This window comes from Hakea prostrata, chromosome 3 (genome assembly GCF_041222555.1).
Source record: "Hakea prostrata isolate BN-2017 chromosome 3, UWA_Hpros_2, whole genome shotgun sequence".
Classification (NCBI taxonomy): domain Eukaryota; kingdom Viridiplantae; phylum Streptophyta; class Magnoliopsida; order Proteales; family Proteaceae; genus Hakea; species Hakea prostrata.
In genome coordinates, this window is record NC_142602.1 from 28,590,913 (window position 1) to 28,607,249 (window position 16,337).

A 16,337-nucleotide genomic window follows, 5' to 3' on the forward strand; every position below is an offset into this window, starting at 1 on the left:
TGTTCACAAGAAACCAAAACCAACCGGAGTCAAGCATGGATTGGTGAAGAGGTCAAATTTGGGTGCAACACTATGATTTCAGACCAAGTAAACTAATGTCACCTCCTAAGTTTTCCAATTTATCAGCTAGACCCTATACCGATTAAATAAAAAATATAAAAAATAAAAACAGAAAAAAAAAAAAACACACTTACATAGGCCCTCGGAAGAGCGATATAATAATCACATCCTTGGATCCATATAGATCTAGGACCTTCTGAAAGCCACGTACCGGGCGATATCCACCCGACAATAAAGACTCCTAGGTGTGATAATTGTGCATTACCCCTTCCTTCATTTGCAGATAGGTTTGGTTAAGTATAATGCAAAAAAATGAATAGTCACCTTCTGTTTTTCTTCTTTTTGGCAAGAATGGAACCAATTTGATAGTTTCTTTTCTTTTTGTTCATGTGGCGTGGCTAGCATTACCATGGATTTATCAAAATGCATGAACTTTACCCCAAAAAATAAGTCATAATGCATGAAACCAAAATAATTTGATCCACAAAACGTGTGGAGATAAACTGCTAAAGGCTTATTACAAAAAAAAAAAAAAAAAAAAAAAACAAACAAACAAAAAAACAAAACAAAAAACAAAAAACAAAAAAAAACTGTAAGGCTAAATAGAAAATCGTACAACTGGGCTGGGATTGAGAGATTCCTTTGTCTTGTCTTCTCCTTCTTGGATGATTAGGTCGACGGACAACGATGAACTCTTAATGCCTTCAACACTACTCTCCCCTAGTTAATCCTTCTTAAATTGGCTCCAGGAGTGATATGAATCCAGAACTCAGAAGAGAGATCCATGGAGGCTATACACTTACTAAAGATGTCTATGTGTCTTTGTGATCAAGAAGCTAGTCTCTGAAAGCACATTTGTCAACAAGCTCTTAAGTGAAAAGATCAGAGTAGCCCTCAAACAACTGTATCTACCGCACAACATATATTAGATTGGTACCCAGTGTGTATTTTCTGGAGGTCCTAGCTTTCACCTAATCACCTAACAGTCATGATGAGTGATCAATATGGTCCAGAACCTGTGTGTTCGTTCCCAACCAAGCATTTGTAACACTCAATTAAAAATATCCTGTGTACATGGATAGATATACAAAAGACAGCACATAGATAAAGCTTTTGCAGAGACAAGTGAAGGGAAGATCAGAAAGTTGGCTAGGCAAGAAGATGGCCTCCTTTGCGTGCAAGAAACGCAGAGGTTTATTTGGCCATTCTTGTAAATGGTTTTAGTTTGATGAGAATGAAATTCACAGATACCAAAGAAAGCCTACGTATATCATAACCTACCTAGCTCTAGCTTCTATCACTGAACTCAATTCATATATTTCATGGACAAACACTTGATGATAACACCTGACAACACCACCACCAGCTCTTCCACAGCTCGAACATGTTTCATCCATTAATGTGTTTGTGTGTCCCTTTGGTAGATCTATGTACGATTGGTTTAATGGACTGGAATATCTGAAAAACCTGTAGCAAGGCTATGGAGCTAGCTTTGTTGTTCATGACTTTTTCAGAGAGTAACTCCATTTACAGAAGTGAATGGATGAAAAGAATATGAATCCATAATCCATTAAAATACAGAAAAAATCATTACAGCTTATTGTAGAAAATATCAACATCACCAGATTTAAGTGGATGGCTTTTGATGCATTCACCCTACCTGAACTCTGAATTACATGGATAACCCAAAAAAAATGACTCTGTATTACATGTCTACATCAACATGAAGTGATAAAATGAAACGTAGTTTCTGTGTTTTCAGGCTAGCATCATGATCAACTGTTCTATAATGGCAGAGCCTGTTACAAACTCACGTGCAAGCAACCCTGCCCCCCCCCCCCCCCCCCCCAAAGAAAAAAAAAACTAATCAAACCACACAGAAATTTTAAAATATATAAAGAAAGAAATAGAGAAGAAAACCCTTCTTCTTACTGATAATCAAAAGGAACGTTTGAAACTTGTTCGAATAATAAGAGAAATGACATACAGAAGGATCTGATAATTACACTGAACCCTAAAATATGTAGGGCAACAAGGCTTAATTATGGTGCTTTTGTTGGATATGTGTCCACCAAACCCTGAAACCAACAGCTTTGACCCGAAACAGATCTATTTGAGCACACAAGGTTTATGTTAATTAATGTTGTGACACATATTCAATTGTCTTGCCCTCTCCCGCAACCTGACTTCTCATGTAAATTTAAAGGTTGAGTTCAACAGTTAACACTTGGTAGCTCAGCTAGTAACCGACACAGATGCACTTCCCTGCAAGAGAGAGAGAGAGAGAGAGAGAGAGAGAGAGAGAGAGAGTTACATTTGGGGCAATAACGAAAGTCTAACATAATCAAAGATTAGAAGGCCTATGGAAAAGAAAAAGGAAAGGATACAGAAGGAAGATACTGAGCATCTTATCCATGACTTTTTGAGGCTGGGAGTGCTATGCTATAAGCTTGAAATACTCTTCGATGCAATTTGTGCCTCACTTGTTGGCTGGCCTGAATTAAAAGAGTTTGCGGCAGGGGTGCATCTGTGCAATAAAGAATCATTTGATATCTTGAAATAATTCCATCATCACCTGTGCAAAAAAAGCATTGATGAAAGAGAGAATTAAAACCTAAAACCTAGTAGCAGCAGCAGCAGACATGTACTAACCTAAAATTCAGGAAGTAAAAAAAGCCCTAAATCCTGCAAATGATGAGAAACGTACTCACCTGGTCCAGACATGTGAATTCCTGCATTCAATGCAACTCCTTCAACTAAAATACAAAACCCTAGACATGTCGAGAAAGAGAGACCTAAAACCTAAAACCTAGTAGCAGTTGCAGCACACAGATTGATGATAGATTATAGATATACACACATGTGATGTGATATGTAACATGCATGGCTCCTCGCACGCCATTCAAGAAGACCATCGATGTGCCGATGGGCTCTTCAAATGGCATACAGGGAGCCAGGCACATTTGTACATACGTATTACTTGTCACACAGTGCGATTCTAATCACTTGGCCTTTGGCCATGACGCCTGATATATTGCTTGATAGCAAGAGATCAGAACCAGTTGAATTGATGAGAGAGCAGCTCCGTTAATTTACTGAAGCATGTAGAGATAGAGGTAAGAGGTGAAGGTGGATGTGAAGTGTGAGGGTTGAAATTTATGAAGAGCATGAGCAAAAACATCTGAGGTGGGGAAATAAGGATGGTGCAGTACTCGGTATTTATTGAAGAGGGAAACCAGAGAAGGGAAGGTGACAAGCAGAAAACCCCCGAGGAAGGTCTCTCTCTCTCTCACTCTCTCTCCCTTCACTTTTTGTTTCAGGCACCAACAAACATTCTTTGAAGTTAACATAAAACAAACACATCTGATGAATCCAGAAACCCACTCCACCTCAACTACTGCCTTTTTTTTTCTTACTTCCTTTTGCTTTTGATCTGTGGGGAACCCATGGCTAAACTTAGGGAAGATCTGCCTTCATAGGATGAAGTTTGAGAGAACGAAAGAAGGAGAGCATGCTGTGGTGGGGTTTGATGATCTCAGTTGCACACTAGCACCAGCCTCTGCAGCTATATTTAAACATTGAAATAGAGAGAGAAAAAGATGGTATTGATGGGGTTTGGTTCGGGTTACCAGCCACGCAATTTCCTAAGAGGCATCTCTTAGGGTTCTCCAAATCTCCTTTTTCTGAGTCGTAAAGCACAGGTTGCTTTTCTCCTCTGAAACTAGTTTGTCTGGAGTGCTTGGAAGACTTGGATTCCTCACCTCCCTTCTCCATTTGAACTTATTAACTTATTCCCTCTCTCCCTGTCTGCTTCTTGCATCTTTATTATTGTTTTATCAGCATGTCGTAATAGTATTATATATATATATATAAGAAAGAGGAAAGGAAAAACTGGGATACATATCTATTTCTCTCCTTTTCATTTTAAAGTAAAGGGTAAAAGAGCCATTACATTAAAAGATGTAAGAAAGAGATGGTCATATATTGAATGACAATATACCATACATATCCTTTTTCTATATGAATTGGGAAAAAGAGCATAATATATTATTTTTTGAGTTTATATTAGTGGTAGCCTATGATAAAAGTATTCAAATATTCTTTTTAGTAAAAATTACTGGAATAAGACTGCATAGAAAAATCGTTCTTCGAGCACTACTTGTGCAGGATTGAACTACTTTTTATGTTTTGACGTCATGCCATTACATAGGGTTGTATACCTTCCCCGAATATACATAAAACCCTTACCCATTTAATTATATTAACTTTTAATGTCCATCTCCTTATAGAATAGTGCTTATGAAGGAAGGTTTAGACTACCATTAGTTTTTTACCCATAATTAGTTATAAAATATCATGAACATCAAAATGGGGAATGGGGATTTATTTATAATAGCATGAGGTTTAGGTTTGAAGTTTGCATGTATAAACTAAATTACAATTCCTAACGGATTGGTTCTTCATCCTTGCAATGTCTAGGGCAAAAGAGACCAGACCAAAGGAAGAATATGGTCTAAATTCTAGGAGACCATCAGTGAGTAATCAAAGCTAAAGCTTTAGGCTAATGGCCAACATTATGGAGACAGAAAGAGAGAGTTTGAATTTGGTAGGCAAAGTGGAGATTGAATTGGCATGTTGAACACCCATTTGGCCCATTGGAGAGAGAGAGTTTCAGGGATTAAACAAGTAGAGAGATGGAAGATGAGAAAGAGAAGATGGAGGTGGGTAGGGAGTGTAGATGGGGATGGGTAGGGGTCGAAGAGGGGGGGAATGGTCAAAGGCGAAAAGGGGCAGAATAAGAATAGGAACAGTGATGACAGAGGCGAAGGCAAGGATGAATAGATGGTTAGATGGATCGGTCTTCTCCATGTCTAGGTAAAGCTGCAAGAGTAGGCGCGTAGGTGGATGAAAAATAGAAAAAGAAAATAAAGGTGGAAGGGATTTAAAATGGTAAGGTTTTATCGTTTATAGAGTTGGAAGGAACCAAGTGTGGGAATCCTCTTGTCAGACATGCCACCGCCCCTTGCTGTTTGGATTGGAGTCTCTTCCTCAGATTCTGTTCCGTTCCGTTTTAGTACTTACTGCCCACCCTGCAACTGCACGCTTCTCTCTCTCTCTCTCTCTTCACCTCAGCACAAAGCCACACCGCCACCTCATCATCATCATTATCATTTTAATACATGCACATAAACATGCCCATACCATTCCTCATGCCATCTAAGCCGTATTTCTTCACCAATGAGAAGTTAGAAAAAAGAGATCCTCCAATAAGGATTTTAGTTAAAAAATAATGTCTGAGGCCCTTCGCTCGTATGGGACGAGAGTTTAGATTTTCCTACCCAATTAGAGGATTGTGGTATTCACATTAACAAGATAGACGTGGGTTTCTCCTAAATATATAGTAAAAGGGTGTAAGAAGAGCATTGTCGTCTACCCTTACCAGTAGAGAATCCCAATTCAGGCATACATACGAAAGCCTTAGTCTCATGACCGTTGTTTAATTTATCATATCATTCACATATAAACTCACTAAGTAACATGGTTTGACATTTATTGTGAAGCCTACTTCCATAAGTACTAGAAGGGAGTGAGAAATTTTCTCATTGAGAAAGTTCTTTATGGTCTCATGCTTGGTGATTTCCACCCTATTTTTTGCTATTCACTCTCAATCTAGGGATTGTCTTCTTCAAGAAGCCTCTCATCTAGTAATCTTTTTCGGATCCGTTATGCATGTTTCAATAAGATCTCTCATTAATTTTTTATGCACTTGGATGAAATCTTGGAGAGTTCAATCGTGATGTTTCTCTATGTATTAAGCACATGTCAGTTTCTTTAACTTTGAGTGTTTCAAGGTTGTTTAATGCTTTTCAAGCATGCTTAAGCTATTTTTCGTTTCTTACTCTGCAAGTTTTCAAAATGTGGCTATCTTTGATGCATTCTTTAAGGTGATCCCTCTTTGCAATGGCCATTTCATGCCTAAAGCTATTTCTGATTAGTTGTTTATGGAAGAATTTTTATGGGAGTAGTAAATTTCCAAGTGCATATCCACGAGTAGCCATACACGAAGGTATAGAGAAATATCAGACAAAGGAGAAGACTCAGCAGAGTAATATATATCATGTATATTGCATGGTAATGAATTTCTACTCAAAAAAATTGTAATTAATTAGTTTTCAGGTTTTTGTACAAAAATTACTAATAGATCTCATAATACTCTATCTATAGAGTTCGACATTTGGTAAAACTTATCAAAATTAAGTTGAGTTTACTCTCAACTAGATAAACTCATTCCAAGTAATACTCTGAAAGTGATCATTAGTTATAAGGTTATTGGATGTATTATGAAGGCAAATAGTATTTGAATTGAAAAATGTAAAGTAGTAAATACATGTGAATTAAAAGAACCAAAAAAATATTTAAAATTGTAATATTTATTAAAAATGCTAAGCACATGAGGCATTTTAAGAGTACTTCGTTTCTTTTTATTTTTCTTGGTAATTTGAAACTACTTTGTTCATACATTATGCATGATTATTTTTGGGAAACATTCAAGGGCACCTAAAGATAATTGGCAAAAAACATAGATGCCTTAAAATTATGCTAAATTGACATTTACCCCCTTTTTTCGTTAAAAACATTAATTAGTTAAAGAAAATGGCAAATATACCCTTAATTGTACTATTCTATATCTTATAATATAAAATGACAAATCGATGAAGAAATAAGATGAAATTTATGATTCAATTTTTTTAGGGGCAACATTGTAAAGTCACAAGAGATTAAGGGTAATATAGGATTTATGAAATTATCTAAGCATGACTTCATTGCTAATGGGAGTATACCATTGTGAAAATTTAAGAGACATTTTGGGGGTACGTCTCTACCACGTTGATATATTTTTTGAGTCTCTATACTTTTTGTCAATTGTCTTGAGGTGTTTTTGACAATTTCCCTTTAGTTTAAGAAATACATTATGAATGGCTAAGGATATCATGCAATTGACATGGATAATCGGAATGTTTGTAGCCATTGTCTCTAGTTATTCTATGTGTTTAATTAAGTTTAACACAATGATTTTCAAGTTATCTTTTTTTGAAGAACAAGTTTGATATACTGGAGGCAATTGAAATATTATTAACCCATAAGAAGAAAATATCAGGTAATTTTTATTTCTATTTCCATAACAATATGAATTAAATTAAACTATTTATTTTTAATTAGTTGAATGATTATTTAAATCCTTCACTTACAAAATTGCATATATTTCAATATACATATTATGTGTTTCTTAAAATGTTTTTTTTTATTTTAATTAATTATTATGAACTATAAGTATAAAGTATTGTTATATTCCTCTCTCTCTCTCTCTCTCTCTCTTTTTTTTTTTTTTTTTTTGGAAACAAGAGCGAGAATTTACATAATATAATAAGAGAAAAAGACTATATCAATCTAATTTCTAAAATAACGACAACCAAACGCTCCTCCCTAACAAACGATTGCAATGGGGAGCACCTCAACATCAAGGTTAAGCTCACCAATCGACAACATCATTGACCCCAACCAATCTACAAATCGACTGGTCTTGCGGACATTATGGACCACCCGCCAGTGCTGGAACCCTTCTAAGAGCACTTGAATATCTTCCATTAGTTCAACAACGATCCAAGGAGCAGCAGCTTCTCCTAGAGTGGCTTGAATGGCATTCAAAGAATCGCAACGAATCTCCACAGCCAAAAAGTTATGCTTCTTGGCTTCTAGAATACCACACCTGATTCCTCTCAATTCACTTGATAGAATGTTGGTGTCAGCGACACCACCTCCAATGGCAAACACCACTTGACCATTCCCCAGTCTTCCCGATGGCACCATATCTTGCTCTATGACCCTCCGCCGAACCATCAGTGTTAACAACTAGCCAACCCTCCGGAGGACGAACCCAATGGTGACTAGATGGTTCATTGTGGAAAAAGGAAACATCAATACCCCTAATGCCTAAAAAACTCTCTGTTAACACCATTGTCTTCCACCTACAACTTTTGATCATCAAACCTATATTGAACCTGCCACTTCACACGAGCACACACCTGAGTAGGGGAATGGACTTCATCCCTGAAAATCCTGCCATTCCGTTCTTGCCAAACACAATAGATTGTTACAATGAACAAGATGCACCTCACCATGCTCACAATCGAATCACCTAGAAAGTGAGAGGAAAACCAATGTACCTCTTCGGCCCAAGTCTGCCTAGATCGGTGAGAGAATCTATTCCACAGTTTGATTTGTTTCCACACCTCATTAGAGTAGCTACAACAAAAGAAAAGATGATTGTAGTCCTCCATACCGTCACCGCATAGCACACAAGTGGGATCAATATTAACATGCCAACTAAGCATCCTAGTCTTCGTAGCCAATCTATTAAGGATAGCAAGCCAAGCAATGAGAGAAAATCTCGGGAGATGCTTCTTGCTCCAAATCACCTTGGCCCAATCCATCTTCGTTCCCACGGTTTGAATAATATGAAGAGCAGATCTTACAGAAAATCTACCAGAGGAGGTAATTGTCCACACCGCATAGTTCAAGGAAGCTCTTTCCAAACATCGAACATTGTTGATCTCAATCCATCAAGACTCAATAAGAGGATCCTGTCTAGCATTGGCCCAACACCCATCTGTACAATCAAGTGACTTATCCTCATGAAAAAACTCCTCACCCACAGCAGGAGAGAGAAGAGAATTTTCAATTTTTAGAGGGCCTTCGTCAAGCCAAGGGTCGTGCCAAAGAAGAAGAGATGAGCCATCATGCACTTTGTAGCGGACCACCTTAAGCACCAAGCTTCGAAGACGTAAAATATTTTTTAGTGAGGAAGAGCAAGTCAAGGGGGTCAAAAGTGACAAGATTGAATGATTTTTCAGCCACCTTTCCCTAATAAATTCTAACCAACACGTCTTCTTGTCGGCTACCAAGACCCACAAGTTTCACATCAGCGTGGCACTATTCCATTCTTTAAGATTATAAAGCCCCAAGCCACATTCCTCTTTGGGAGAGCAAACCATCCTCCACGCCACCTTGTACGACCATGCTCCGCTGACCCAAACCAAAAAAAAACTTTGGCATTAAGCTATTCAACCATTGGATGATTCGAGAAGGCAATCTAAAGACGTTAATCCAATACCCAATAACCCCCGTGACCACTAACTTAAGAAGGTTATGCAACTAGCAAAAGACGGTGTTTTTGCACACCACGAGCTCAACTTAGTCTCGACCTTAAAAATGAGGCCAACATAGTCTGAGGGTGCAAGTCTTTTAGAGGTGAGGGGAACACCAAGATACCGAATAGGAAGTGTACCAACTGCAAACTCCCAACACATTATGAAAATAATATTTGATATCATCTGGAGTGTTGCCAAAAAAGAATGAAGATTTTCCTTGGTTTATTTCCAACCCAGACTAATGAGAGAAGTCATAAAAGAGGTTCCTAAGAATATTAGTATTGGCTTTTGTCACCTTTCTGAAGATAAAGAGATCACCCACAAAGCAGACAGAGGTAATCCCAGACTCCTTACACCAAGGGTGATATTCAAAAGAACCCCTCCCTTAGCTGTTGCCTTCAAGAAATCCATGAATACCTAGAGCACTAGGTTGAATAACACTGGAGACATAGGACATCCTTGTTGAAAGCCTCGATTTCCAAAAAATCTAGGAGAACGGATCCCATCCACTGCAATCACAAATGAGGGCCGGATGATACATTGGTTCACCCAATTGATAAAGGTGGGGTGAAAATTCAAGCACAATAGGAGTGTGAAGAGAAAGCTCCATTGCACATAATCATAAGCCTTTCACAAATCAATCTTGGCCACAAATCTCGCCTCCCCGTTCTTCAAATGGTAACCTTGCATTAAATCCTGACACAAGAGAATATTGTTAGTAATACACCTTCCTTTAATAAATGTTGTTTGGGTTAAGTCAACCACATCACCAAAGACTTCCTTTAATCAATTTGTATGATTTTAGCAATAAATTGATATATCATTGGGCACACTGAGATAGGTCTATAATCATGGAAAGTATTTTGCATCTCCTCTTTTGGGACAACAATAATTCTCGTCATTTTCACCTGATCTAGAAGGTAGGGATTTTGGAAAAAAGTCCAAATAGCATTGCATAAGTCAACCCCAACCATCTCCCAACACCTTTTATAGAAAAAAGCTCCAAAACCATCAGCACTTGGAGAGTTGTCATCTTTAGATTTGAAGACCACAAATTTGATTTCCTCAAAAGGGATTGATCTAATCAAGGAAAACTTATCCAAATCACTAATAGCACAATCAATGGGAAGGTCCAAATGATGACACACAATCTGAGGGATTCCAGCAAAATGAAGCTCAAAATGGTGGGCAGCTTCATTCCTAATTTCTACCCCATTAGAGATCAAGTTGCCATTTGAGTCTTGAATAGATGCAATACGATTTAAATTACACTGGCTTTTAATAGAATTGCGAAAGAATTTTGTATTAGCATCATCTCCACTAGTCATCTAATGGACCTTAGCCCTCTGTCGAAGTTTTGATTCATGAATCCGCAACAAATGTCTCAATTCACCTATAGCGACCCTCTCTCGAATAAGAAAGTGATCATCCATTAGCCCCTGATCAATCTCCATTTGAATGATGTCCACCTCACTTTCCAAATTTGCGATCATATGATCAAGGAAATGGAATTTCTGCCGACTCCACCTTTTAAGCTCCCCTTTAAGAAGTTTCAACTTCATAAGAATTCCGTGCATGGGGGTGCCCTCCACCCAAGTATTCCATATTCTGAAAACAAGAGGCAAAAGTTAGGGTTATCCACCCAATGATTAAGGAAGAAAAATTGATGCCCCCTCATTCTACCTCCACTAGCCAACTACACCACCATCGAACTATGGTCGACAGGACTGCGCTAAAAAAAAATCACATTGGAATATGGGAAAACATTTAACCAGTCAAAATTGGTCAACACTCGATCCAATTTGACCATCATCCGGTCTATACCCAAGGAATTATTGCTCCAAGGGAATCTGCATCTTGACCATCTCAAATCCTCAATCCCCGCCTCTACCATGCAAGAAGCAAGGGGTATAACAAAGCCACTACTATCTTCAACACCACCTAACTTTTCTTCCGGATTACATTAATGGGCGTTGAAGTCACCTAGCAAAATCCAAGGCTCCTGCAAGTCTTCAAAAATGACGGATGCTATCTCACAGATCCTCTCTCACATCGGCCTCATTATAGCCATAACACATAGTGGCATAAAAAGCTCACAAAAGACTCCAAAATGGTCACTTGACAGTGAATAAATTGAGAGCTCATAATTAGTTATAGCTGAATAAAGTTATAATTTTGCAATTGTAAAGCAAAGTTGTATTGAAATGTTGTGGTATTAGGTTAATATGATAAGAGGATTTTTTTTTTTTAGTGTTTACTAGTAATGATGCACATGCACAAGCATGTGTGATGTATTTTCGAATATAATTTTTTATTTTCATGTAATTTATTTTTTTAATTTGTATGCTTTTTTCTTTGAATTGATTTTTGGATAAATTTATGATAATTATTATATTTTTTCATTAATTAATAATATGTTTGAGTTATAATTTCAATTTTGGACATTATCTTAAATTATTTAAAAATCTAATGAAATGAGGTATTTTGGGAAAGAGAAATGTAACCATGTCATTTGAATTCATAATCAACTAATGATAATTATTATATTATTCTATTGATTACTAACGTGTTTATGATTATAGTTAGAGTTTTTTATGTGTGAGTCCCCTTAGTGGACCAAAAACTAATGTTGGGTCCTCTTAGTGCAATATATTACGTGTAAATTCCAACCAGACTAACACCGTTAGCCGCCGTTAAATATATTCAAATTTCAAACGTTGAGGTACTAAATATATATATATATATCATACTACTATTATAAAAGCACGAACTGAGGGAAGATGGCTACATTTCACTTCTCAAAACAACCTTACCATCTAAAACTACTAAACCTTTAAGTCATCAAAAAAGAATATCCAAAAATGGTATTTGCCAAATAACTAAACGAGATTTAAATTTCCAAACAGTTAATTAAATCATGTGCTGTCAAAACCCCAAATCATGATTTATCATAAATTAATTTTAAAAAATCAATGATCATGATTAGAAATAATAATATTAATGGTAAAAATTTAAACATATTTAAACATCTAACTAATAAAACTTAAAATTAAAATTGTTATTAATAGGAATGGAAACTTTATGAGTAAGTTTAGGGATTCAAAAATAAAATAAAATGATTATGATTAGATATAATAAAATTGATAGTTGAAATTCTAAACGAGATTTAAATTTCCATTGATAGTCGAAATTATATAATTGTAAATTAACATATATCTACGGTTACACTACTCCACTAAAAGTAGTTAAAATACTCCACTAAAAGCAGTATACATTTCACTTCCCAAAACACCCCTACCTTTTAAAACTACTAAACCTTTAAATCATCAAAAAAATATATCCAAAAATGTAATTTACCAAATAACTAAATGAGATTTAAATTTCCAAACAATTAACTAAATCGTGTGCTGACAAAACCCCAAATCAGTTATCACCATTTCTTGTGAGAGAGAAAGAAACACTAAACTGGAGGATCTCTACCCTTTTTTAGTTCCATTTTCTCTCTTTTTCTTCCGATGACAGACTGTGATGATCGACGGACTATGCCTGATCGTCGTCACTCCGCCTGCTTTTCTATCAATATCTGAAACTGAACGAAGCTAAACGGTAAGTTTCCAGTCACAACCTCTTACAAAACGAGTGAATGTTTGAACTTCGTTTCAAGAACTTCAAGCTAAAACCGGAAAAGGAATAAGAAGGCTAAAACAAAGAACCCCACCCCTACAAAGGTCAAAGAAATGGTTGCATAATCTTAATTAATTAGGTGATTGTATTTTTAAAAAATATAAATACCAATTCGGGATGTTGTGTTGAAATCTCTCTTCTCTGGATTGATAGGCGAAAAAGGAGAATATTGGAGAACGGATTACAGCATTGCAGCAACTTGTTTCTCCTTTCTGGAAGGTGAGATATAATGAAAGTAAATCTCACTGATTGAGATTTCTTCCTTCTCTTTTTCATTTCAATTATCTGGGGTTTTGTAATTTTGGATTGTACAGACAGACATAGTTTCCATTCTTCATGAAACTGCGGGATACATCAAATTTCTGCATGACCAAGTTCAGGTAATTGCCTAATCTCCACTGGTGGTTGGGGTGACCAGAAGTGACGAAGGTAAACAGCTTGGTTATATAATAAAAGCTGAGAAATTATTTCTTTGTGTTTTGTGTGTGACAGGTTCTGAGTTCTCCATATATGCAGAAACTGCCATCGTCTCATGTAAATATATTCCCAGTTCTTTAGTTTTTTCATTTGGAATTGTTAATTGTTATGACCTTATTAAACTTAATTGTTGCCCCATTAATAGAATCCATGTTTTTGTTGCAATTGGTGATGGTTGTCTCTTTCATGCAAGAAGGGAAATAGGGTTGAAGAAGATGAATCAAAGTATGATATGAGAAGCAGAGGTTTGTGTTTGGTGCCAGTAGCATGGACTGCTAAGGTGGCCAACACTAATGGAGCTGATTTTTGGTCGTCTGCCATGGCATCCGACACCAACTCCAATCAATGAATTATTTTCAGACCTCGCATACAAAAGGACAGAGATGGAGAAAACAGAAGTGGGTTGTTAGGAGATATGGGTTGTAAGGTACAACCATCTATTATCCAACAGATGTTTCTTATCATGACTTGTCTTCCGTTATTCCTTCTCCTATAAATTGGGTATGAATCTTGTCGTGCATTGTTTTATCATTGTAACATCTTGGGTAACGATTCTTACAAACCCCATTCCTCATGCAAGCATTATGCTTGTTTAGTTCTCCACAAGGTCCATGCATCATATGCTTGATAACCTTCTCGGTATCTTGTCTTTCTTCTTTGTATTCTATATTTTCTCTTTATTTTATAATACGTTATCAGCATGATTTAGCTCGAAGTAATTGTGAACGACTCCACTCGAAGTATTGCGTTTTGAGAAGAAAGACAGCAAACTATGTATCATTATGTTTTCTATTCCAAAGTGAAAAGAATGATTGACCTCCTCGCACGTTTTTGTAAACAATAGAGTTTACCTTGTCCATCTTGAAATGTAAGTGCATCATAATAAAAAGGTATGTGTTTTATTGAATATAAGAATCAAACAAATAATAAGATATTAGATTGCCTTAACAATTGTGATTTGTCATTAACAATTGGTTTTATTTATTGTATATATTGTTGTTCCATTGGCCTAAAATGAAGGTGTTGTCATTGTTGGCAACTTAAGTGGGTTTTGATATGGTACAGCAACATACAAAAAGGTTCCGAGAGAAAGAATCCAATTCAAATAAAGAAAACTCAAGAATCCCGTTTTTGAGGGTCTCTGTCCAGTTTTGATCAACCTCTTCATCGGATGGTCATCCAGTGTCCGATTGAGCCTATTTTTGGAGGAGAGCTTCACGACTTCTTGATATTCAAATCCAACGGTGGGATTGTTCATTGGAGATCTCTAAGTTAGTCCGATTGGTACGTCAAAACACTCCTTGTTTAAGTCGATAGGAACTCTTGAGTTTGACTCAAACTCTGAGTCCAGTTTTGATCAACCTCTTCATCGGATGGTCATCCAGTGTCCGATTGAGCTGATTTTTGGAGGAGAGCTTCACGACTTCTTGATCTTCAAATCCAACGGTGGGATTGTTCATTGGAGATCTCGAAGTTAGTCCGATTTGTACGTTAAAACACTCATTGTTTAAGTCAGATAGGAACTCTGAGTTTGATTCAAACTCTGAGTTAAATTAATCTATAAAAGGAGAGCAAAAGAGGTGGACGTTTAGAGGAGCTTGGGAATAGCGTGGAGGTCGAACCAGAAGACGTTGGTTGGCTATGGAGATCTGAAGCTTGGGAATAAGAAGTCTTTTGTTTTTCTGAACAAGAAAGAAAGTGAAAGAGAAGAAAAAAGAAGCGAGAGAAGAAAAGAAGGGAACATGATTGTATGGCTTTTTTAAAGAGAGAAAACTGAAAAAGATTGAAAAGAGGAAAAAAAAAAAAAAAAAAAAAAGAGTTGGAGAAAAAGATAAACAAGTATTGTTACCATGCATCTTACACAAGTTGAGGTAACCCGTATTCACAAGTGATTGTCTATTATTTTCTAGGTTATGTTTAGTGATAAAGAATCTAGCTCATGAATGTAATTTGGGGAACTTGAATTATTGGTTTACATTGTGACCTAGCAAGTTGGAGCTTGTCTAGGGGGTTGGGGTTGGTGCCCTTGTCTGAATTGCATTTTAGACTAAAGCGAGGATTGGTGTTCTGGACTGTTGTAGCATCAAAATATCTAAGAGTGTATTGAGTAATATACGAAACCCTAGGTTGGGTATTATTCCGTGGATGTAGGCAATTTGGCCGAACCACGTAAACTCTGGTGAATTGCGTTTTTGTTTATTTTTCTTTGTTGCACATATTGGAGTGCCTTGATTGCAGAGTGGTGGTACACTGTCTGGTAGACCCAACCACATTGTGGTGAATTTTTGAAGACATTGATTCACCCCCCCTCTCAGTGTCAATCTGGGAATAACAATTGGTATCAGAACCAAGTTCCCATGAAGAGAAGTGTAACCACTTCGGGATTTGATCAGAGAGTTTGTAAGAATGGCCACAAGTGAAGGCAGCTCCAAAGACTTTGGGAAATTTTCTATTTTTGATGGTACAGGATATGTTTTTTGGAAAAGAAGAATGCAGATATACATTGGATCTCTAGGGTATGATGTATGGCAGTCAGTGATTAATGGCTATGAGGAATCAGTAGCTCTGCTTATAAATAATGAGGCAAAAAGGGCTTATGCACACAATCTCAGGGCATTAAATGCTATCATGTCGGCTGAATGAAGAAGTCATGGCTAAAGTAATGGACTTGTGATACTGACTAAAGAAATCAGGACAGGTTAATAAGCATCTATGAAGGGGACATCAAAGTTAAGAAAGCCAAACTGCAAATCTTCAGAGCACAATTTGAAAGTCTTAAGATGACTGAAGAAGAAGACATAGACAGCTACATGGTCAAAGTAAATGAGGTTGTAAACTCCATCGAGGGGGTTGGAGAAAAAATTGAAAATTACGTGATATGTCGAAAGATTCTCCGATCTGTGCTTC

General features: G+C 36.8%; 1 protein-coding gene across 1 annotated transcript; it reads left to right on the forward strand.

Moving 5' to 3' along the window:
• Positions 1–9,510: 9,510 nt before the first annotated feature.
• LOC149021994 (transcription factor bHLH154-like) lies at positions 9,511–13,779 on the forward strand. Its single transcript, XM_089147514.1, has 5 exons — positions 9,511–9,630; positions 13,107–13,172; positions 13,268–13,333; positions 13,446–13,480; positions 13,635–13,779. Exons 1-5 carry the CDS (start codon positions 9,511–9,513, stop codon positions 13,777–13,779), a joined length of 432 nt encoding a protein of 143 aa, XP_089003640.1.
• Positions 13,780–16,337: the final 2,558 nt, after the last annotated feature.

Excerpts from the sequence above, each read along its gene's own strand:
- LOC149021994 (XM_089147514.1), top strand. The coding sequence starts at position 9,511 with ATGAGAGAAGTCATAAAAGAGGTTCCTAAGAATATTAGTATTGGCTTT. Across the intron at positions 9,631-13,106 it reads CCAGACTCCTTACACCAAGG|GCGAAAAAGGAGAATATTGG; the intron begins GTGATATTCAAA and ends CTGGATTGATAG. Across the intron at positions 13,334-13,445 it reads TTCTGCATGACCAAGTTCAG|GTTCTGAGTTCTCCATATAT; the intron begins GTAATTGCCTAA and ends TGTGTGTGACAG.